At 44.5% G+C, this 24,934-nt stretch overlaps 1 protein-coding gene across 4 annotated transcripts in view; it reads left to right on the plus strand.

Moving 5' to 3' along the window:
• The first annotated feature begins 763 nt into the window (after positions 1-763).
• znf410 (zinc finger protein 410) overlaps positions 764-24,934 on the plus strand; it is a 41,196-nt gene continuing 17,025 nt past the window's right edge. For all 4 annotated transcript variants that reach the window (XM_048538104.2, XM_048538108.2, XM_048538107.2 and 1 more), the window contains exons 1-5: positions 764-869; positions 4,141-4,230; positions 11,038-11,088; positions 16,992-17,127; positions 24,474-24,659. In XM_048538104.2, the coding sequence (XP_048394061.1) occupies positions 11,056-11,088; positions 16,992-17,127; positions 24,474-24,659 (355 nt within the window). In that variant the 5' untranslated portion in view covers positions 764-869; positions 4,141-4,230; positions 11,038-11,055. The remainder of the gene's footprint in view (positions 870-4,140; positions 4,231-11,037; positions 11,089-16,991; positions 17,128-24,473; positions 24,660-24,934) is intronic.

Below are 24,934 nucleotides of genomic sequence, written 5' to 3' on the forward strand. Positions count from 1 at the left end.
GGGGGGAGGTGGGGGTGGGGAGAGGGGGGGTGGGGGGAGGGGGGAGGGGGGGTGGGGGTGGGGAGAGGGGGGGAGGGGGGAGGGGGGGTGGGGGTGGGGGAGAGGGGGGGGAGGGGGGAGGGGAGGAGGGGGAGGAGGAGGGGGAGGGGGGAGGGGGGGGAGGGGGAGGGGGAGGGGGGGGGAGGGGGGTGGGGGAGGGAGGGGGAGGGGGAGGGGGGGGTGGGGGGGGGAGAGGAGGGAGGGGAGGGGGGGGAGAGGAGGGGCAGGGGAGGGGGGGGAGAGGAGGGCAGGGGAGGGGGGGGAGAGGAGGGCAGGGGAGGGGGGGGAGAGGAGGGCAGGGGAGGGGGGGGGGGAGGGAAGGGGAGGAGGGGAGGGCAGGGGGTGGAGGGGAGGGCAGGGGAGGGGGGGAGGGGAGGGGGGGAGGGCAGGGGAGGGGGAGGGGTGGGGGAGAGGGAGGGGGAGGGAGGGGGATGGTGGGGAGGGGGAGGGGAGGGTGGGGGAGGGGGAGGGGAGGGGGGGGAGGGGGGGAAGGTGGATGGGAAAATGGAGGGGAGGGGAGTGAATGGAAGTGGCGAGGTCGGTGGAGGGGTAGGAATAAGGAGGGCTGTAGCGCATTTCGACAGGACTCTAGCACTGTGTGTTTTCTGTTGTTCGGCTTCCGTAGCCTGGGGAGCCCGAATGTAGCAATCTGTGGGGGGTGGCGCAGGCGCTGTGCAGACACATCCGCTTCCTTACCGCTAGTGGGGTCTTGGCGCTGAGAACTGCGTGTCTGTCGGGGATGGGGGTAATAGGAGGAGGGGGTTTGGAGGCGGGGGAAGGCTCTGCTCCATGACCTCCACCCATTCACTCAGTGGCTGTGCTGTTAATCTGTAAGTCTGTCGTGACCTTTCTCTATCAGCTTTTCATTCAGCTCAATGAGAGGGAACAGTTGTTATTTTGTATATCCGTGTTGTTGATTTTGTTTTTATTAAGGCATCATTAGAAACCATGTTTCAAAGGCTCTTCCTTTTCGTGGTCTCGATTAATTTTTCCTCGACTACTGTAGCTACACTTTTCCCACCCCCACCCTCTGTAGTTTCGAACCTCTTTCGTTAATCTCCTGCATGTGGGAAGTAGTGTTGAGTCTGATCATCAACTACTCTGGCGTTAAGGGCAGAAAGGAGGTGTACTAGATATTTCAGGCCATGGAGCCTGAGCCTCCCCTGCTTAGGGCTGGCTTTGGTACAGGTGGTCAGAGGCTTTGGTAAATTGGAGCGGATACAAACTGTCCCATTGTCAGGTTGGAGCAGTAAGTGGTTTAAAATAATTGTTTTAAAGAATTAGTGTGAGGGAAGGGTTGGGCTGGGGGAACAGGGAGGAAGAATTTGATTTCTGTGGAAGGAATGAGTTGTTAGGATCTGGTTTACTCTTTCAAAATAAGGTGAGGAAGGCAGGTCTGTGAGGGATTTCAAAAAAGACCAGTTGAGATCTTTGAGGTGCCAGCACTGATACAGTGGATCAGATGGCATGCTGTTGCAATTTTTGATTCTATAAAAGGTGAAATACATTTTTAAAAAATCATTCACCTGTTGATATTTTTGGTCAACCTGTTCAAGTATGTTGTGACACACTTCTGGAGTGGTTGGGACTTGAACCCAGGCCTCTTGCCTACTACCATGGTGCCACAAGACTCCTTTGCTCATAGGGTTTTTTTAAAAAATGATCACTGTTCAGGGATTTAATGATACACCTTTGGAGAAAGTTAATCTTGAACCTGAGTCTTCTGGCTCAGGTAGGGGTGCCACAAGAGCCTTTCAATGATAAGATGTAGTATCTGTGACAAGTACAGTAATTAATGGCCAAAAGTGATGATGAGCTGCAAGATTCAGATTGTTGGGGAGATAACTCCAGGACTAGTGACAGTGAAAGTTTTTAAGACCATAAGACATAAGAGCGGAAATTAGGCCATTCGGTCCATTGAGTCTGCTCCACCATTCAATCATGGCTGATAAGTTCCTCAACCCCATTCTCCCGCTTTCTCCCTTTAACCTTGAGCCCCTTGATAATCAAGGATCTGTCTATCTCAGTCTTAAATGTACTCAATGACCTGGCCTCCACAGCCTTCTATGGCAGTGAATCACGTAGATTTACCACTCTCTGGTTGAAGAAGTTTCTCCTCATCTCCGTTTTAAAAGGTTAAAATTTACTCTAAGGCTGTGCCCTCATGTCCTAATCTCTCTCTCAAATGGAAACATTTTCTCGTGGCTATTTTGCTGCTGGATGGTCTGTCCAATTCTATTTATCTTTGACTTTTTTGTAGCTATTTGATACATTTCAGAGGACGGTTAAAAGTCAACTATGTTGCGGGTTTGCAGCCACAGGCCAAACTGGTTAAAGATGGCAGATTTCCCTTCCAGAAGGGCAAGAGTGAACCAATCCTTTATTCATTCATGGGATGAGGGTGTTGCTGGCCGGGCAGCATTTATTGCCCATCCCTAGTTGCCCAGTGACAGTTGACCACATTGCTGTGGGACTGGAGTCACATGTAGACCAGACCAGGTAAGGATGGCAGTTTCCTTCCCTAAAGAACATTGGAGAGCCAAATGCGATTTTTTCTGACAATTGGCAATGGATTTACAATCATCATTAGATTGTTAATTCCAGATATTTATTGAATTCGAATTCCACCGTCTTCCGTGGCAGGATTTGAACCAGGTACCCAGAATGTTGCCTGGTCTTTGGATTAACAGTCCAGCTATTAATAACTCTAGGCCATTGCCCCCCACATTTTATGACAATCTGATGTTTTATGATCAGAATTATCAAGATTAGATTTTTATTCCAGATTTATTAGTTAATTTAAATTACTGAAATTGCTGTGTTTGGATTTGAACTTGTGTCTCTGGAACATCATGATGAAGATGTTGAACTGGAAAAGGTCAGTTTGTCCATGTGGCCTTTTCTCTCGTGATGAAGCCTTCTTTCTCAAGTCCGATAACTCATATCCTTTTGTGCAATGCTTTGACTTGGAAGAGGTCAAAAACAATTCAGGAAGTGTAAGGCTCAGAGCATTTGTTTGAAGTCATTTGTCTATCTTGTTCTCACTCACTCACATGGATGAGACCATGGTTCCTCAGTTCATTCTAATATTTGATATCTCTTCCATTCACCATGAGTTCAGTGTGTCACATTGGTGTAATGTCGACTGATTGCTCGATGTTGAAGGCATCTTAATATAGCCCCAATCCTCTCCTCACCAACATCCACACATTTGCACACATATTGCTGAACAGTGATCAGAGCTGTGAGACTTGGCTGATCCACTGCTCCTGCTGCCCCACTCCTCCCAAACATTTCACCTGCTAATGATATGCTGATATGTTTTCTACTGAATTTGTTTGTTCTTTTTGAGATCAGTAAACTGATTAGAAAATGAACCGGGGATCTTTTCAAATCAATGCCACTGCAGTGTTTAATTTATTCTTGAAAGAAAGAGTTGGTATTTGCACAATACCTTTAATGTCCTCATTTTGTATTTAAAAAATAACTTTGTGGCCAATTAATTACTTTGGAAGTGCAACCAGAGTTGTGATATTGGAAATGCAGCAGTCAAATGTAAAATCATTCTAATTGTGCAATGACCAGATTAACTGTTTCGGTTGAAGCACACATATTGGCCCAGAAACTTGCCTATTTGCCTCTGCAAATGCCGTGGGATCTTTTGCACTCATGTGTGAGGACAGAGTGACCTAGTTTAATCTCTCATCTGAGGGAATGCACCAGCAGTGCTCCCGCAATATTGCATTGGGCATTCAGCTTGGACTGTGCTTTCAGGCTGTGGAGTGGGGTTTGAAGCCACAATCTTCTAAGTCATTGATACCAACAGAACCACAGTTGATGCCACTGTTTTCGGGTGGCTAGTTTGGGTGAAAGTGCTGAAGCAATGAAGCTGAGTGGGTCGTTTTCTGACAGTAGGGCTAGCTCATGTTATTTAGGATTGTGTACAGGGACTATGCCGTCCCTGATCTGCGAGTAGAGTGTTAATGCTAATGCTTGCCTGAGAAAGGAGTGTGTTGTTACCGACGTCTGCTTTGAACATAGTAAAATGCCAATTTGATTATATTTTATTTGTTTAGCGATTTTCTGATATGTCTGTTTCAGAGAGGGCATGCTCAAAAGCACTTCAAGATCAGTCAAGTGTATTAATGCAAAGTATCCTCACTGAAGAAATCATCTTCCTGTATATTTGAGGTAAGGAGCGCCTTCTGAGGAAGGGTCACTGGACCCGAAATGTTAACTCTGTTTTCTCCTCCAGATGCTGCCAGACCTGCTGAGCTTTTCCGGCAACTTTGTTTTTGTTCGCCTTTGAAAAGACTGTCCAAATCAGAAAGTACGTGATTTTAGATATCAGAGTAATGCAGGGTCCATTGTGTGCTATTATGGAGTGAATGGTTTGAAATGAAAACATTGCAGACTGTGCAGAAGCAGCAGGGAGTGAAGCTTATAATTCAAATCCTTTTAGAGGATTGCAGAGGCTTGATGGTCTCATTAGACTCCTTGAGCAGTTCTAGAGTACTGTATAGAGGATTGTTCGTCTTATTTAAAGAACAATGCAAATGCCTTGGAAGTAGCTCAGAGAAGTTTATTTTTTACTCCCTTGTGGGACGTGGCCATTGCTGGCTGGGCCTGCATGTGTTGCCTTCCCTAGTTGCCCTTGAAAAGATGGTGATGAACTTCCTTCTTGATCCACTGCTAGCCACATGGTGTTGGTAGACCCACAATGCCCTGGGGGTAGGAATTCCAGGATTTTGACCCAGCAGCAGCAGCAAAGGAATGGAAATACATTTCCAAGTGTGGATTGTGAATGGTTTGGAGGAGAACTTAGGGGTAGTGGTGTTGCCATGTATCTCTTGCCCTTGTTCTTCCAGATGGAAGTGGTTGAGAGTTTAGGAGATGCTGTTTAAGTTTCTTTGGTAAACTTTGCAATGCATCTTGTAGGCAGTACTCACTGCAGCTACTGAGTGTTAGTAGTGGAGGAAATCATAGAATCCCTACAGTGTGGGAGCATGTCATTCAGCCCATTGCATCAACGCTGACCCTCTGAAGAGCATCCCACCCAGACCCTATGCCCGTAACCCTGCATGTCTTAAGGCAATTCTACCTAACCTTCACATCTTTGGAAGGAAGTGGGAGGAAGTTGGAGAGATGGGGATTGTGCAGCCTCCTCACAGACAGTCACCTGAGGGTGCAATTGAACCTGGGTCCCTGGCACTGTGAGGCAGCAGTGCTAACCAGTGAGCAAGTGTGCCACCCAAATGGATGCATGTGGATGTGGCGCCAGTCAAGTAGGCTAATCTGTCCTGAATGGTGCCACGCTTCTTGAGTGTTGTTGGAACTGTACTCATCCAGGCAACTGGGGAGTATTCTGTCACACTCCTGACTTGTGCCTTGTAGATGGTGGACAAGCTTTGAGGAGTCAGTAGATCAGTTACTTGTCTCAGTATTCCTCGCTTCTGGCCTGCTCTTGTAGCCACTGTGTATATGTGGTAGGTCCAGTAAATTTCTGATCAATGGTAACCCCCAAGGTGTTGGGCGCGAGGTATTCAGTGATGGTAACCTGTTTGAATGTCAACCGATGGTGGTTAGATTATCGGGTCATTGCCTTGCATTGTGGTGCAAATGTTACTTGCCACTGTCAAACCAACCTTGGATGTTGTACAGATCTTGCTGCACTTGAATGTAGTGTTTCAATATCTGATGAGTTGTGCAATCATTGGCAAACATCCCTTATGATGGAAGGGCCTAGGACACTACCCTGAGGAACTCCTGCAGTGATGTCATGGAGCTGAGATGACTGACCACCAACAACCAATACCATCTTCCTATGAGTCAGCTGTGACTCCAACCACCGGAGAACAAAGAATAAACAAAGAACAAAGAAAATTACAACACTGGAACAGGACCTTTGGCCCTCCAAGCCTGTGTTGATCCAGATCCTCTACCTAAACCTGTCATCTATTTTCCAAGGATCTGTATCCCTCTACTCACTGCCCATTCATGTATCTGTCCAGATACATCTTAAATGACGCTATCATGCCTGCCTCTACCACCTCCACTGGCAACGCTTTCCAGGCACCCACCACTCTTTGTGTAAAGAACTTTCCATGTATAACTCCCTTAAATTTTTCCCCCCTCAACTTGAAATTGTGACGCCTAGTAATTGAGTTCCCCACTCTGGGGAAAAAACTTCTTGCTATCCACCCTGTTTATATTTCTCTTGATTTTGTAAACTTCAATCAGGTCCCCCCCTCAACCTCCATCTTTCTGATGTAAATAACCCTAATCTACTCAACCTCTCTTCATAGCTAGAGCACTCAATACCAGGCAGCATTCTGGTGGACTTCCTCTGCACCCTCTCCAAAGTATCCACATCCTTTTGGTAATGTGGTGACCAGAACTGTATGCAGTACTCTAAATGTGGCCGAACCAAAGTCCTATATAACTGTAACATGACCTGCCAACTCTTGTACTCAATACCCCATCCGATGAATGAAAGCATGCCGTATGCCTTTGTGACCACTCTATCGACTTGTGTTGCCACCTCCTGGGTACAATGGACCTTATCATCCAGATCTCTCTATACATCAGTTTTCCCCAGGGCTTTTCCATTTACCGTATAGTTCGTTCTTGAATTGGCTCTCCCAAAATATATCACCTCGCATTTTCCTGGATTGAACTCCATCTGTCATTTCTCCGCCCAACTCTCCAATCTATATATATTCTGCTGCATTCTCTGACAGTCCCCTTCACAATCTGCTACTCCATGAATCAGTTAGTGTCATCTGCAAACTTGCTAATCAGAGAGTTTGCCCCTGATGCCCATTGATTCCAGTTTTTCTAAGGCTCTATGAAGCAACACTCAATAAACTGCATCCTTGATATCAAGAGCAATCCCTCTCATCTAACCTCTGGAGCTTTGCTCTTTGTCCATGTTTGAACCAAGGCTGTAATGAAGTCAGGAGTTGGGTGGCCCTGGAAGAACTCAAGCTGCACATCTCTGACAAGGTTATTGCTGACCAGGTGCTGCTTGACCGCCCTGTTGATGACACCTTCCATCACTTACTGATGACCAGGTAGACTGATGGGGTGGTATTTTGCTGGGGTGGATTTGTTCTTTTTTTTAGTGTACAGGATGTACCTGGGCAATTTCCCACAGTGCTGGGTAGATGAGAGTGTTGTAACTGCACTGGAAGAGCTGGACGAGGGGAATGGCAAGTTCTTGTCACAACTCTCCAGTACTATTGCTGGAATGTTGTCAATGCCCCTCTCCTCTGATCAAGTCTTGCTATCATGTGGAGTGAATTAAATTGACTGAAACCTAGTATCTGTAATGCTGGGGACCATTGGTGGACGGTGAGAAGGATAATCCACTTGGTACTTCTGGCTGGAGGCTGCTGCAAGTACTAAGCCTTATCTTTCGCACTGATGTATTGAGCTCTTCCATCATTGAGGGTAGGAATACTTGTGGATTTTCCGCCACCACCGTGACTGGATGTGGTAGGACTGCAGAGCTCAGATCTGATCCATTGGATGTGGTATAATTTGGCTCTGTCTATCACTCGCCGTTTATGCTGTTTAGCATGTAAGTAGTCCTGTTTGGCGCTTCACCAGGTTGACAGCTTATTTTTAGGTATGCCTGATGCTGCTCCTGGCATGTCCTCCTACACTCCCCATTGAGCCAGGGTTGATGGTAATGGTTAAGTGGGGGATATGCCAGGCTATGAGGTTACAAAATTGTGCTTGAGTATAGTTCTGCTGTTGACCTCCCAAAGCGCATCATGGATGCCCAGTCTTGAGTTGCCAGACCTGTTCGAAGTCTGTCCCATTTCGTGTAGTGATAGTGCCCTACAACATATTCTCAGTATGAAGGCAGGACTTTGTCTCCACGAGGCCTGTGTGGTGGTCAATCTTACTGATACAGGACTGATAATATTTCCTCAGAAGGCAGGACAGGACTTGTATCCTTGAGGTTAGAAGGATAGGAGACGAATTGATGCATACAAATAAGATACTGAAAGGTTTTGACAACATGCCTGTGGAAAAGATGTTTCTGCTTCTGGGAGAACCTAGCATTAGATATCACCATTTAAAAATCAAGGGTCAGGCATTTAAAGTTGCAATGAGACAAATATTTTATTTGAGTTAACAAGGTGTAGAGCTGGATGAACACAGTGGGCCAAGCAGCATCAGAGGAGCAGGAAAGCTGATGTTTCAGGTTGAGACCCCTCTTCAGAAATGGAGGAGGGGAAGGGGATTCTGAAATAAATCGGGAGAGAGGGGGAGGTGGATAGAAGATGGATAGAGGAGAAGATAGGTGGAGAGGAGACAGACAGGTCAAAGAGGTGGGGTTGGAGCCAGTAAAGGTGAATGTAGGTGGGGAGTTAGGGAGGGGATAGGTTGGTCCATGGAGGATGGATAGGTCAGGGAGGCAGGATGAGGTTAGTGGGTAGGAGATGGGGGTGGGGCTTGAGGCGGGGACGAGCTGGGCTGATTTTGGCCTGCGGTCGGGGGAGGGGAGATTTTGAAGTTTGTGAAGTCCACATTGATACCCTTGGGCTGCAGGGTTCCTCTGATGCCCCTCTGATGCTGCTTGGCCTGCTCTAAAGAATGCTGCGAAGAATCTATCTCAGATGCTTCAGCATTGGCAGTTCCTACTACTTCTGTAACAATTTTATTTAAGTGTTATGACTCTTTAGAACCGCTTCTCAAAAGTGGCATAGAGTATAAGAGCAGCGAGGTGATAAAGAACTCGTAAAGGATACTTGTTAGGTCCCCATCTGGAGTATTGTATACAATTATGAATGCCACATGATAGGAAAGATTTGAATGCATTGGAGAGAATTTAAAAGTGATTTATAGAATGGTTCCAGGTATGAGAAACTTCAGTGATGAGGATAGATTGAAGAAGTTGGGAATGGTTTCCCTGGAGAGAGGGAGGATGAGAGGAAATCTGATCAGATTTCATGAGCTGATGGACAGAACAGATAGGGAGAAACTGTTGTTCCTTGTGAAAGAAACTAAAAGAAAGGGCTTGGATTTAAAGTGAGGTGCAAATGAAGCAAGGGTGATGTGAGAAATTACAGAGGGATCTTGATCAGATGGAGAAGTGAGATGAGGATTGGCAGGTGCAATTCAATACCGATAAGTTTGAGGTGTTGCACTTTGTAATGTCAAACCAAAGTAGGTCTTACACAGTAAATGGGAAGGTCCTGAGGAGTGTTGTGGAACAGAGGGACCGAGGAGTACAAGGGACATAGTTAATTGAAAGCAACACCACAGGTGGTCAGGGTGGTGAAGAAGCATTAAGCATGCTAGCTGTCATCAGTCAGACTTTGAGTATAGGATTTGGGACAATATGTTTCAGTTGCGTAAGTCGTTGCTGATGCTGCACTTGGAGTATTGTGTCTGGTTTTGGTCATCCTGTTATAGGAAAGATATAGTGTGTGAAGAGGTTTTACATGGATGTTGCCAGGACTAGTAGGCCTGAGTTTTTAGGGAGAGGTTGATCAGGATAGGATTTTATTCCTTGGAACATAGGAGAATGAGGGGGTGACCTTGTTGAGCTGTATAAAATTATGAGTGGCATAGATAAGATGAATGCATGTAGTCTTTTTCCCAGGGATGGGGAATTGAAAACTAGAGGGCGTAGGTTTAAGGTGAGAGGGGAAAGATTTAAGAACGACCTATGGGGCAACTTGTTGATGCAGAGAGTGGCGTGTATATGGAATGGGCTGCCAGAGAAAGTGGTTGAGGCAGTAGCAACTTTTAAAAAACATGTGGATAGGAACGTGGATGGGAAGGATTGAGAGGAATACAGACAAAATGCAGGCACTTGGAACTAGCTGAGTGGGCACCATGATCAGCATGGACCAGTTTGGGCCAAAGGGCCTGTTTCCGTGCTGTTTTACTATATGACTCTATGAAAAAGAAATTCACACAGTGATTAGTTAGGGTATGGAATGTGCTGCCTGAAAGTGTGGTAGAAGTAGGTTCAAATGAGGCATTCAAGAGGACATGGCATGATTATTTGGATGGTGTCCAGAGATTCGGGAAAAAGGCAAAAGATTAGCATTGAATAACAGAACTAGTGCAGGCACAGTGGGTGAACAATCACCTTTTCTGTTGTAATTCTGTGACTCTGTGGAAAAGTGGTGGAAACTTGGTAGTTTTGTTATAAAAATGTGGGTGAAAAGTTATTGGGCTAGGTAAGAATGTGGGGTAATCAGATCAGTCGTGATCTCATTGAATGGCAGAGCAGGCTCCTTTGGGGTTACTCTTCTTAATTTGTTCTGTGCTCCTGCGTGAATGTCCAGCAGAATCCAGGGGAGCACAAGAGATAGATAGTTGGCTTGGGTTAGTTCTGCATGTTGCGGGGATACTGTGTAAGGTGAGTAGAGACAAAAACAGAAATTGCTGAAAAACCTCAGCAGGTCTGGCAGCATCTGTGGAGAACAGTCCGAATTAACTCTTCTGGTCAAGTGACCTTTCCTCAGATTGTCTTTGATTCACAATATCTGTAGTTCTTTCAGTTTTTATTAAGATGAAATTAGACTTGTGTATACTTGAGGCTGTACAGAATAGGCAGTGACCCTCAATGGGATACAGTTAATTTCTACACTAACTTTCCCATTATGCACACGTATGCCTCAATGGTGATTTTTCTCCTGTCTTTCAAGTTAAGGGTGTCTCAATTGCATCTTCCCAAATTGCATCCCAAACTTCCATTGGGGGTAACCGGGTAGGGAGTCAGAGTGTGATTCTTGATTTGTTTCTTTCGCGGCTCCCTTCTATCCCTTCCCTTTTTCCCTAATACGTGATATTGAGGTTAATTTAAAGTATACTCTGAGCCCCCAAATGCTGAGATCAGCTAATCTAGAACAGACCATAGCTGCTTGTGCAGTGTAGCTCAATGATGGAAATCACTGATGGATCAGCAGAGTCTTTGCTTTTTTATTGTTAAAACTCAAAAACAACAGAGCGTGCTGCTTCTCTTTACAGAAATCCGAGGTTGAATCTATGTTGTCAGATGAACTAGAATCCAAGCCTGAGGTGAGTTGCAACAACTCTCTTAATTTATTGATCGATGTTTGCAGTTTGTGTTTCTTTGATTATTCAATGGAACTCCTTAGCGTTCACAACCTCAAGGTGTCCTTAAGTACTTTACGTTTGAAGTATTCAAAGTATTTTTGAGTTGTTGTAATATAGGAAAAGTGGTAGCCAAATTGTGAACAGCAAAATCCCGTGAACTGCACAAGACAATTTTGTGTATTTAATCAGGATTTTTAGGGCTCCACAGGGTGGGTCAGCATTTATTGTCCATTCGGATTACTGTGAGAATGTGGTGGTGAGCTGCTGCTTTGAACCTTAATGCGCCCTGTTGTAGGTGCATGCACAGTGCAGCCGCCGGAAATGTGAGACTGAGTAAATTTTTAGATCTGCGTGCTGATAAGTGCCCGGGCCCTACTGGACCTCACCTTTGAATCTTAAAGGAGAATCAGCTAGTAAGATAGTAGATTCTACTAGAATCCCTACAGTGTAGAAACAGACCCTTCAGCCCAACAAGTCCACACCAACCCTCTGAGCATCCCACCCAGATCCATCTGCCTCTAACCCACCTAATCTAAATATCGCTGAACACTTCGGGCAATTTAGAACATTACAGCACAGTACAGGCCCTTCGGCCTTTGATGTTGTGCCGACCTGTCATACCGATCTGAAGCCCATCTAACCTACACTATTCCATGTACGTCCATACGCTTGTCCAATGATGACTTAAATGTACTTAAAATTGGCAAATCTACTACCGTTGCAGGCAAAGCGTTTCATTCCCTTACTACTCTGAGTAAAGAAACTACCTCTGACATCTGTCCTATGTCTTTCAACCCTCAATTTAAAGCTATGCCCCCTCGTGCTTGCCGTCACCATCCTAGGAAAAAGGCTCTCCCTATTCACCCTATCTAACCCTCTGATTATTTTATATGTTTCAATTAAGTCACCTCTCAACCTTCTTCTCTCTAATGAAAACAGCCTCAAGTCCCTCAGCCTTTCTTCGTAAGACCTTCCCTCCATACCAGGCAACATCCTAGTAAATCTCCTCTGCACCCTTTCCAAAGCTTCCACATCCTTCTTATAATGCAGTGACCAGAACTGTACACAATACTCCAAGTGCGGCTGCACCGGAGTTTTGTACAGCTGCAGCAAAACCTCACGGTTCCGGAACTTGATCCCTCTATTAGTAAAAGCTAAAACACTGTATGCCTTCTTAACAGCCCTGTCAACCTGGGTGGCAACTTTATCATAGCCAATTCACCTAACCTGCACGTCTTTGGATTGTGGGAGGAAACCGGAGCACCCGGAGGAAACCCACGCCGACACAAGGAGAATGTGCAAACTCCACACAGACAGTCATCTAAGGGTACAATTGAACCCTGGTCCCTGACTCTATGAGTCTGCAGTGCTAACCACTGAGCCACTGTGCCACCCTTTATAATAGCCAACCAACACAACACGCTGCCAGTGTACGTGGCAGTGCCTCCTTGAAGACTGGAACCCTGAATCCAGTGCCCGAGACCATTCGGCCACATTACCACATGCATTGGGTTTAACTTCCCAAAACTCCCTTCTTTGGTGGTAGGTCCCTTAGACTGGAATATTGTGACAGTGACTTTTTTTAAAGTCAATAGGAAGTCAGAAAGCAGGAAACCAGAAAGTAGTGGTGGACTCTTAACTGCCCCTGGGCAATTAAGGATGGGCGGTATATGCTGGACTAGCCAGCGACACCCTCAACCCATGAATAAATTTTTTAAAAAATTATCTTAACACCTCTTATAGGGAAAATGGAAGAAGTTATTAATGAAGACGTTAAAGCAGGGCACTTGGATAAGTTAAGATAATCAGCAGAATCAACATGGTTTTGTGTAAAGCAACTCATGTTTGACAATGGTGTTCTTTGAGAAAGTAACTTATGCTGTTCATAAAGGGGACCTGAGGTTGTAAACTGGCTGAAGTACTGCATGTAATTTCCAAAAGGCATTTGATAAGGTTTCATATCAATGGCTATTATTGAAAATAGAAGTTCATCATCTAGGGAGTAATGCATTGATAAGGATAGAACTTTTTGCTGGCTAGCTGGAAGCAGAGAGTAAGCATAAAGGGATCCTTTTTAGGTTAGCAAGATGTATTGAGTGGTGAGCAAAAGGGATTTGTGCTGTGACCACTACTGTTTACAGTTTACAATTTACAATGACATGCATGAAGGAATGTAAAACATTAATGCTAAGTTTGCTGATGACACAGAGATTGTTAGGAAATTAGGCTGTGTAGAGAGTACCAAAAAATAGATTGGTTAAGTGAGTAGGGGCAAAGTTGTGGCAAATGGGGTATGATGGGGAGAAGGGAGGTGATAGCCTAGTGGTATTATCGCTGGACTGTTAATTCAGAGACCCAGGTGATGTTCTGGGGACCTGGGTTCGAATCCCGCCATGGAAGATGGTAGAATTTGAATTCAATAAATACCTGGAACTAGGAGTCTAATGATGACCATGAACCCATCGTCGATTGTTGGAAAAATCCATCTGGTTCACCGATGTCCTTTTAGGGAAGGAAACTGTCATCCTTACCTGGTCTGGCCTACATGTGACTCCAGACCCACAGCAATGTGGCTGACTTGTAACCACCCTCTGGGCAGTTAGGGAAGGGCAATAAATGCTGCTTGGCCAGCAATGCCCTCGTCCCATGAATGGATTTTTAAAAAGGTGGGAAGATTGAAATTGTCCATTTTGACAGGAAGGATGAAACAACATTATGTAAAAGGCAAGAATTTTTTTTGTTCACTCATAGGATGTGTCCATCATTGGGTGGCCAGCATTTATTACCTGTCCCTACTTGCCCTTGACACGTTAGTGATGAGCTGTTTTTTGAACTGCATGTGATGTAGATAGATTGTCGACCTCTGAGATCTAGAGGGATCTGGAGTCCTTGGATATGACTTCCTGCAGGAAGGTATAAAGGTACAGCAAGTTATTTTTAACGCTAATAGCATGTTATCATTTATTGCAAGGGGAACTGAATACTGAAGTATGGAGGACATGCTTCAGTTATATAGGGCACTGGTGAGACTGCATCTGGAGTACTGAACGCAGTGTTAGTCACCATATTTAAGATAGGATACAATTGCTTTGAAGGCATTTAAGAGAGTTAATTCTTGAAATCTTCTTGTAATGAGGCAAGATTGATGAAGAGTGGCGTGGAGACTTAGGGTGTTGCTGTTTCCATGTGTCTTCTGCCCTTGCCCTTCCAGATGGTAGTGGTTGTGGGTTTGGGAGGGATGGTCTGTAGAACCTTGGTGAGTTGTGCCATGCGTAGAGTCCTACAGCATGGAAACAGACCCATGCCGACCATGTTCCCAAACTAAACTAGGCCCACCTGCCTGCATTTGGCCTGTACCCTTCCAAACCTTTCTGATTCGTGAACTTATCCAAGTGTCTTTTAAACATTGTAACTGTACCTGCATCCATACTTCTCCGGCAGCTCATTCCACACTGTGTTTAAAAAAATAGTTGCCCGGCCTTTCCTTTTTAAATCTTTCTACTCTTACCTTAAAAATATGCCCTCTATTTTGAACTCCCCGATCTTATGCAAAAGACCTTGGCCATTCACCTTTTCTAAGCCCCTCATGATTTTGTTCAACCTCAATAAGGTGATCCCTCGACCTTTAATGCTCCAATGAAAAAGACCCAGCCTATCCAGCCATTTTTTATAATTCAAAGTCTCCAGTGCTGGCAACATCCTGGTAAATTTTTTTGAACCCACTCCGGTTTAATGATATCCTTCCCATATCAGGGCGACCAAAACTACATATAGTTCTCCGGAAGAGGCCTCACCAATGTCTTGTACGACTCAAACCTGATGTCCCAAATCATTTATTCAAAGGTCTGAACAATGAAGAAAAGCATGCGAAATACCTTCTTAAGCACCCTGTCTAGCTCAGGTGTAAATTTCAAAAAAATTATGTACATAAATCCCTGCACCTCTTGGTTCTACAACATTATCCTCACTTCTGCCAAGCACTGTGATTGGAGGCAGTGCGTATTCATTGATGTGGTGCTCATCAAATGAGTTATTTTCTCCTGAGAGCATCAAGTTTCTTGACTGTGATGGAACTGTGTTCATCCAGACAAGTGGAAAGTACTACTTTACACTCCTGACTTCAGCCTTGTAGATGGTGGACAAGCTTTGGGGTGTCAGAAGATGACTGACTTGATGCAGGATTCATAGCCTCTGACCTGCTGTTTATATGCCTAGTTCAGTTAACTTTCTGGTCAGTAGTAACCCCAAGGATGTTGATGGTAGGAGATTCAACGATGATAATGTCATTGAGTGTTGGGAGGGTATGGTTTGATCCTCTTGTTGGAGGTGACTATTGCCTGGGACTTGTGTGGCACAAATATCACATGCCACTTGTCAGCCTAAACTTTGCTATTGTTCAGGTCTTACTCATTTATACATGGACTCTTCAGTAACTGAGGAGTTGTGAATAGCGCTGAACCCTGTGCAATCATCAGCAAACATTCCCACTTTGACCCTTATGATGGAGAGAACGTCATTGATGAAGCAGTTGAAGATGTTTGGACCTGGAATGTGACCCTTAGGAATTCCTGCAGTGCTGTCCCAGAGCTGTGATGACTGGCCTCCAATAACCATCTTCCAGTGTGCCAGGTATTACTCCAGAAGCAGAGAGTTTTCCCCCAGATTCCCATCAGCTTCAGTTTTGCTAGTTAATGTATTTTAGCGATTTTGATCAAGGAATAAATATCTGTTACAACACTGCTGAAAGCTCCCTTTTTCTTTATCAAAGAATGCTATACTGATTTTTATGTCTGTCCAAAAGGCAAACTGGGTCTTGATTTGAAGTGTGTTCCAAAAGGTGGTGTCTCTGGCAATGCACTACTCCCTGAGTACTCCATTGAAGTGTCAGCTGAGATTATTTATACAATTTGTTGATCCCATGACCTTCTGACTCCAAGACAAAAGCACTTCCACTGTGTCCAGTTCAAACACAATACACACACACAAACAATTTAATCATTGTTTGGTGGATTTGGCCTGACCATTATCAAGTAACACTGTAACCGCAGTTCTCAATTGAATCCTCCTGCTCTGGGATTATTTGGGAATTCTGATTAATGTCTCTGGCGTGGGGGTGATTTGTTGTATTAAAAGCACTGTACGAGTACAAGGTGGTTTTGTTTTGCTGAAGACAGGCAAATATTACCCCATATTGTTAGACCCACTCTGTGATGAATTAGTTGGTTAACTGTGGTTCTGAAGAATGTTAACTTTGCTTTCTCTCCACAGAAGTTGCCTAAACTGCTGAGTTTTTCTAGTAATTTCTGATTTCCTGGTATCTGCAGTTTTTGTGGGTTTTTTGTTTGTTTTGTGGTTAACTCTGCTACCCAGATTTGTTGGATTTCTTGCCAAGCCTGAGACTGTGTATCTGCTTCAACTTCCCCTTCCTTACCTCAAACTCATCCTCTGTTGCCCACTTGCAACATTAGGAACGCCTTTGCTCACAGCAGAGTTGACATCTCCATAACTCCTAGTTATCCTCAACTCCAATGAGGGAGACGGTCTTGCACCTTCCCTGTTGTCTCTGAAGTGAACCAGCCAATTTCTTCTGTGCAACTTGAGAGGGAGTAGCATTTGAATTCTTGACTTCTGAGTCCCAAGGATGCACTGATGATGCAATTATGTAATGAGACCTAAACGAGCTTTGACAGTAAATAAACTGTGGCATCAGGTGTTCTCATAGTTATGACATTCAGGATTTAATGCAACCTTGGAGTCATTTACTTGGTCTGCCTGTCTTATATTGTTATTCTACCACCAGTTATCAGTAACACTGTCATGTGTTTAGACTTAGCTCCTCATGTCCTGACCTGTTTTATTGACAGTTGCTGGTACAGTTTGTCCAGAATACGTTTATACCCTTGGGGAAAGGATTTGAGGAGCCAGAACAGGGTGCTGCCCAAAGTCTGCCTTCAAGCAAAGTCAGTGAGAACACTTTAGAGAACCAAGCACCTGTCGTGGGTAAGTGGACTAGAACCCTCTGCAGTTAAAGCAAAATACTGTGAATGCTGAAAATCTAAAATAAAAACAGAAAGTTGTGGGGAAACTCAGGTCTGGTAATATCTGTGGAGAGAGAAACGTTTAACATTTTGAGTCCTGACTGTTCTGAACTGATGAGTTTACAAAAGAACAAGTTACTTTAGAAGAGGCAATGGTCTATTGGTTTTATGGCCGGACTGTTAATCCAGAGAACCAGGTAATGTTCTGGGCGCCCGTGTTTGAATTCTGCCACAGTGTATGGTGGAATTTGAATTCAATAAAAATCTGCAATTAACAAACTAATGATGATCATGAATTCTTTATTCATTTTAGGGATGAGGGAGTCGTTGGGTTTGGCAGCATTTATTGCCCATCCCTAATTGTCCAGAGGGCAGTTAAGACTCAACTGTGGGTTCTGGAGTCACATGTACCCAAGACCAGGTACGGATGGCAGTTTTCTTCCCTGAAGGATGTTCGTGAACCAGATGGGTTTTTCCGACAAACGACAATGGATTCATTGTCATCATTAGACTCTGTAGTTCCGGATATTGATGAATTCAAATTCCACCACTTGCCATAGTGGAATTCGAACCTGGATCCCCAGAGTGTTATCTGGGTTTCTGGATTAACAGTCCAGCAATTAATACCACAAAGGCCATTGTCTCCTCATTACTGATTAGTGAACCAGATGGGATTTTTCAACTATGTCCTTCCGGGATAGAAACTGCCATCGTTACCTGGTCTGGCCTATATGTGACTCTTAAATGTGGACAATTAAGAATGGGCAATAAATTCTGACCTGGCCAGTGACACCCTCATCCTATGAATGAATATAAACGGAAACCTCTCTGAAGTGGGAATGCTGGAGACTCCATAACTTGTGTTAACGTAATTGATCAAACTCTTAACTCCTTTACCTCAGACCAACATCCCAGTTTCTTGATTGAGTTGCAGTTGAGCTGACTCATTGTGACGGGGATTTATGATTTGGATTCTGAACCTGGAAGTCTCTCAATAGTCACTATTCAAGTGAGAGATCTAAAAGAGGATGGAGCAGAGCAGCATGTTTAGTTGTGGGGCTGAGAGCCATATCTTGTCTAATGTGCACATTTTATAGGAGGAGCTGTTACAGGTACCCAAATATTTGCCTTAAGTTAATGTTTTTAACAAAACTCTTGATGGAGAAGAACTGCGAAGTGTTCTTGGGATCAAGAGCAACAAAACAAAATGATCAACAAGACACCATGTCGACTCAAGTCAAAATGTGAGGAGCTGTCATAAGCCACACAGCAGATAGTAGTCTGGCTGAAAAAGGAGAGTACGTGTGTGTGTGTGTACGTGTGTGTGTGTGTGTACGTGTGTGCACGCGCGTGTGTGTGCGACCACGTGTACGCACACGTACACGCATGCACACGCACACACAACGCGTGTGTGTGTGCGTGCGTGTGTACGCGTGTACGTGTGTGCGTGCGTGTGCGTACACGTGGTTGTGCGTACACGTGGTTGTGCGTGTGTCAGTGGCTGAGGTTGTAACTGGAACTGACTAAAAGTAGGAAATATTTCACAGGGATCTCTGGGAGCTCTTTGTTTACCTTTAACATTAATGAGTTGGACCAAAGAATGAGAAGTACAATTTTAAAATTTGTAGCCAGTGCCAAGCTGCATCCTTTTCTTTCCAGTTTGTGGCCCAGCATTTATTGCACGTCCCTATTTGTCTGTGAACTGTGTGGTTCTCGATAGGAGTGAGAGAGACAGGGTAGTTGTCAAGGGGGACTTCAACTTTCCAAATATTTACTGGGAACACTATAGTTCGAGTACTATTGATGGGTCAATTTTTGTCCAGAGTGTGCAGGAGGGCCTCCTGACACAGTATGTAAATAGGCCAACAAGGGGCGAAGCCACATTAGATTTGGTACTGGTTAATGAGCCCGGCCAGGTGTTAGATTTGGAAGTAGGGGAGCGCTTTGGTGATAGCGATCACAATTCTGTTACGTTTACTTTAGTGATGGAAAGGGATAGGTGGATACCACTCGGGAAGAGTTATAGCTGGGGGAAAGGCAATTACGATGAGATTAGGCAAGATTTAGGGAGCATAGGATGGGGAAGGAAACTGCAGGGGAAGGGCACATTAGAAATGTGGAGCTTATTCAAGGAAAAGCTCCTGTGTGTCCTAGATAAGTATGTACCTGTCAGGCAGGGAGGAAGCTGTAGAGTGCGGGAGCCGTGGTTTACGAAGGAGGTGGAATCTCTGGTCAAGAGGAAGAAGGCGGCTTATGTTAGGATGAGATGTGAAGGCTCAGTTAGGGCACTTGAGGGCTATGAGGTAGCCAGGAAAGACCTAATGAGAGAGCTCAGAAGAGCCAGGAGGAGACATGAGAAGTTGTTGGCGGATAGGATCAGGGTAAACCCTAAGGCTTTCTGTAGGTATTTAAGGAATAAAAGAATGACAAAAGTAAGATTAGGCCCAATCAAGGATAGTAGTGGTAGTTGTGTGTGGAGTCAGATGAGATAGGGGAAGTGCTAAATGAATATTTTTCAACAGTATTCACTCTAGAAAGTGACAATGTTGTCGAGGAGAATACTGAGATACAGGCTACTAGACTAGGTGGGATTGAGGTTCACAAGGAAGAGGTATGAGAAATCCTTCAGAGGGTGAAGATAGATAAATCCCCTGGGCCGGATGGGATTTATCCTCGGATCCTCTGGGAAGCCAGGGAGGAGATTGCCGAGCCTTTGGCATTGATCTTTAACTCGTCATTGTCTACAGGAATAGTGCCAGACGACTGGAGGATAGCAAATGTGGTTCCCCTGTTCAAGAAGGGGAGTAGAGACAACCCTGGTAATTATACACCAGTGAGCCTTACCTCAGTTGTTGGTAAAGTGTTGGAAAAGGTGAAAAGGGATAGGATTTATAATTATCTAGAAAAGAATAAATTGATTAGGGATAGTCAGCACGGTTTTGTGAAGGGAAGGTTGTGCTTCACAAGCGTTTGAGTTCTTTGAGAAGGTAACCAAACAGGTAGATGAGAGTAAACCGGTTGATATGGTGTATATGGATTTCAGCAAGGCGTTCGATAAGGTTTCCCACAGTAGGCTATTGTACAAAATGCGGAGGAATGGAATTGTGGGAGATATAGCAGTTTGGATCAGAAATTGGCTTGCTGAAAGAAGACAGAGGGTGGTAGTTGATGGGAAATGTTCATCCTGGAGACCGGTTACTAGTGGTGTACCGCAAGGGTCGGTGTTGGGTCCACTGCTGTTTGTCATTTTTATAAATGACCTGGATGAGGGTGTAGAAGGATGGGTTAGTAAATTTGCAAATGACACTAAGGTCGGTGGAGTTGTGGATAGTGACGAAGGATGCTGTAGGTTGCAGAGAGACATAGATAAGCTGCAGAGCTGGGCTGAGAGGTGGCAAATGGAGTTTAATGCAGACAAGTGTGAGGTGATGCACTTTGGTAGAAGTAACCGGAAGGCAAAGTACTGGGCTAATGGTAAGATTCTTAGTAGTGTAGATGAGCAGAGAGATCTCAGTGTCCATGTACACAGATCCTTGAAAGTTGCCACCCAGGTTGACAGGGCTGTTAAGAAGGCATACAATGTTTTAGGTTTTATTAATAGAGGGATTGAGTTCCGGAACCAAGAGGTTATGGTGAAGCTGTACAAAACTCTGGTGCAGCCGCACTTGGAGTATTGTGTACAGTTCTGGTCACCGCATTATAAGAAGGATGTGGAAGCTTTGGAAAGGGTGCAGAGGAGATTTACTAGGATGTTGCCTGGGATGGAGGGAAGGCCTTACGAGGAAAGGCTGAGGGACTTGAGGCTGTTTTCATTAGAGAGAAAAAGGTTGAGAGGTGACTTAATTGAAACATATAAAATAATCAGAGGGTTAGATAGGGTGGATAGGGAGAGCCTTTTTCCTAGGATGGTGACGGCGAACATGAGGGAGCATAGCTTTAAATTGAGGGTTGAAAGATATAGGACAGATGTCAGAGGTAGTTTCTTTACTCAGAGTAGTAAGGGAATGGAATGCTTTGCCTGCAATGGTAGTAGATTCGCCAACTTTGGGTACATTTAAGGTGTCATTGGATAAGCATATGGACGTACATGGAATAGCACAGGTTAGATGGGCTTGAGATCGGTATGACAGGTCGGCACAACATCGAGGGCCGAAGGGCCTGTACTGTGCTGTAATGTTCTATGTTTGTTAGGCTATTTCAAATGTCAGCCACATTACTATGAGTCTGGAGTCTCATGTAGTCCAGGCCAGGTAAGGACAGCAGATTTCCTTCCTTAAAGGATATTAGTGAACCAAGTGTCTTTTTTTTCAACAATTGACAATGATACATCACCTATGCAGCATATTCAAAAAGAACGGGTACCCAATGAATACAGTCCGCCGATTTCTCAGCAACAAACCAAAAGAAACAGACAAAACGGGCCCAAAAACCATAACCACTCTCACATCAAAGACATTTCCGAAATGATTGCCAGACTACTCGGACCTCTTGGCATCAGGGTAGCCCACAAACCCACCTACACACTAAAACAGCAGCTAATGAACTTCAAAGACCCTGTACAGACAACAAGCAAAACGAACGTCATCTACAAAATACCTGCAAGAACTGTGACAAACACTACATTGGACAAACAGGCAGAAAGCTCGCCATCAGGATACATGAACATCAACTAGCCACAAAACGACATGACCCACTATCACTCGTATCCTTACATACAGATGAGGAAGGACACCACTTTGATTGGGACAACACATCCATCCTAGGACAAGCTAAAGGGAGACATGCACGAGAATTCCCAGAGGCATGGCATTCCAACCGGAATTCCATCAACAAACACATTGATTTGGAGCCAATCTACCATCCCCTGAGAAAAAGAACAGGAAATGACATCACCAATGCAGGAAATGACATCACCAACCCAAGGAAACCTAAACAGATAAATAGAAGGTGGGACATAACACCAGCGCTTCGTCGGAGGCTCACTGATGATGTTACCTAGAATGGTGATGAAACGTCTGAAAACTAACCTTCCAGCTCAGCGAGCAAACTCACATCCGTACATGGTCACCATTAGACTAGCCTTTTAATTCCAGATTTGTATTTTTATTCACATTTCTTCAAATACTGTTGTGGGATTTGGAGGTTGGTTAGCTCAGTTGGCTGGAAGGCCAATTTGTGATGCAGCATGTGTTCAGTTCCCACACCAGCTGAGGCTACCATAAATGACTTTCCTCCCAAATCTCTCCTGTCACCCGAGTCATGGTGACCCTCCGGTTAAATCACAATCAGTTGCTTCTCTGTCTCTCTAATTAGACAGCAGCCATGTGCGTCCCTAGGATTATGGTGACTTTACCTTTTAAAGTGGGATTCTGACCCATGACACCAGAACATTAGCCCGGAGTTCTGAATTATTAGTTGGGGGACAGTGCCGCTTGCTCCCTGTGACTGTGACAAAATACAGGAAAACCTTTAATTAATTAATAGAATGTTCTTGTTATTAGCAAATAAACTTTAAATAGGCAAGTACAAGGGTCAGATTTTGCTGGGTGAATAAGAAGGTTGTGTGGATCTTGGGAAGTCAGTGTCAAGTGTAGTGGAGTTGGATCTAGGATTACAGACAAACAAATTGCTATTTGTCGCCAATCAGGTTAATAATCTGTATTTGTAAAAATGCAAACTAAACACTGTTTCCTTTCTGGAGGGCAACAGAGAAAACACAGGTTACGTAAAACCTGCATCAGGCTCTGTTTAGATCATATTTGGAGTACTCTGAACAACCCGTTCTCTATACTACTAAAATAAATTTGAAAATGATACTAGAAGTGGGGGGCTGTTTCTGTCAGAAGAAGAAATGAGCAGGCTGGGCTTCTACAAACAACACTGAAATGTGACTGGATAAAAATCCTCAAGGAAATCAAAACATTTCATTGGGTTGATGGTAAAAGACGTTTTCACTTGCAGCGGACCCCACACTTTGGGGTCATAAATGTAAGATAGTTTCTATCCAATCCAATCGCAGTTGAAGAGGAGCCTCTTCACCCAAAGGATTGTTGAAATGTGGAACTTGTTACGAGAAGGGTATTTGAGGTGAACATTATTGAACGTGTTCCAGCGAAGCTGGGTAAACAATGAAGGATAAAGGAATAGAAGGACACAATGTGTAGGATGAAAGGATCTGCAGTATTTGTGCGACAAACATGTGCCCTGCTATCTCGGCCCCTCTCTGTGTCTCCAACCACAATCAGTTTATTCTTAGTCTGCTTTATTGGCAGGGTGTGAAGTCTCACTCTGCTCTGTGTTGATATAAAGGTCTGATTGTTTCAGCTAGTCACTGTGTAGTTTCCAAACTCACTTGCATAATAAGATCACAACAAACACGTGCAGCTGGCCTGGAAATGATTGTAGTTTGAAACAGATATTCATTATATCTTCCCTTTTAATCATTGACCGCTTGAGATTTTTGGGGACATGTAAACAGGCAGTTGGACGATTAGTAAAGAGCCAATTTTTTCTGAATTGAGAAAATATTTTTTCTGCACCCCCCCCCGCCCACTCAGCGATTTTTCTCAGCGTTTTAAAGATGCTGGTTTTTAACTGTGCACTTCAGCCTTCTGCTGTCTTAACCTTGCAAGACCTTGACAATGATCCTGAACAGGCTGGTTAACCGTTGGTTGCACAACGCTCAAAAACAAACTTTGTACTGATGCTGGTAATGGTGGTGGGGGAGAGGTGGTGGCGGGGTGCGGTGGAGAGTGGTAAATTAATGACTGGCCAGAATTTATATCTCCATCAGCATCACAAAGAAACAAGACTGTCTGGCCATTTCCTTAGCTCTGTGTTAGGAGGCCTGTGTTCGAATCACACATCCAGTACTATCTCTGAATAGGTTGATTAGAAAATACTCTGAAAGGTTTGCTGTCAGGGCTCTTGTGGTGCAGTGACAGTGTCTGTACCTCTGAGACAGGAGACTCGGGTTCAAGTCCCACCTGCTGCAGTGGTGAGTATTAGCATTTCTGAATAGACAATATTCCGAAGGGTCTGCTCTGCATTTTGGAATAAAATCCATAGCTTGAGTTGTGTTTTCTTTTGAGAATTTAAATTCTCAATTATTTTTATGCTATTTGAGTTTCATAAAGCAGGGCATTGGCCTGTCCTCCACGTGCTTAGTTTACTTACACTGTTCCACATTAGAAAAAAATATTTCCTCCTTGATTCCTATTCTGTTGCGTAATTAATTGACTTTCAGGTGCTTTGCAAAGTCCTGAGATTGTGAAAGGTATTATGTAAATGGAACATGTGGTTTTCCAGGTGATCGCTCTACCTCTGACTCTGACTCTGGGCTGCCAATTCAAACTGAGGCACCTGATGCCAGGGGTGTGACTACTGCCAGTGAAAGCGTAGATGGGAGTACTCCATGGTATCTCCGTGTACAGGAACTGGCCCATGATAGCCTCGTGGCTGCAACCAGGGCAGAACTAGTGAAGGATTCAAAAGGTATGAACAGCTTCCCGTCCTTTGTTCGTCGACGTGTGCATGTTTTTAGACACTTCGTGCGATGCAGTTGGTTGCCCAGAAAATATACTCTATGGTACGAGCCATGCTATTGAATTTTGTTTTAACCTTATATTTTCAGATTGCCCTTTTTTTTTGCACTTGGTGCAGTCGTTTGTAACATCCCGTTCTCTCTTGTTCATCTCCTTTTCTGCTATCATTCTGATCTTTTCACCTCCTGAAGATGCTGACTCATTGCAGTTCTTGGTTACTCTCAA

This window comes from Stegostoma tigrinum, chromosome 10, assembly GCF_030684315.1.
Source record: "Stegostoma tigrinum isolate sSteTig4 chromosome 10, sSteTig4.hap1, whole genome shotgun sequence".
Lineage (NCBI taxonomy): Eukaryota > Metazoa > Chordata > Chondrichthyes > Orectolobiformes > Stegostomatidae > Stegostoma > Stegostoma tigrinum.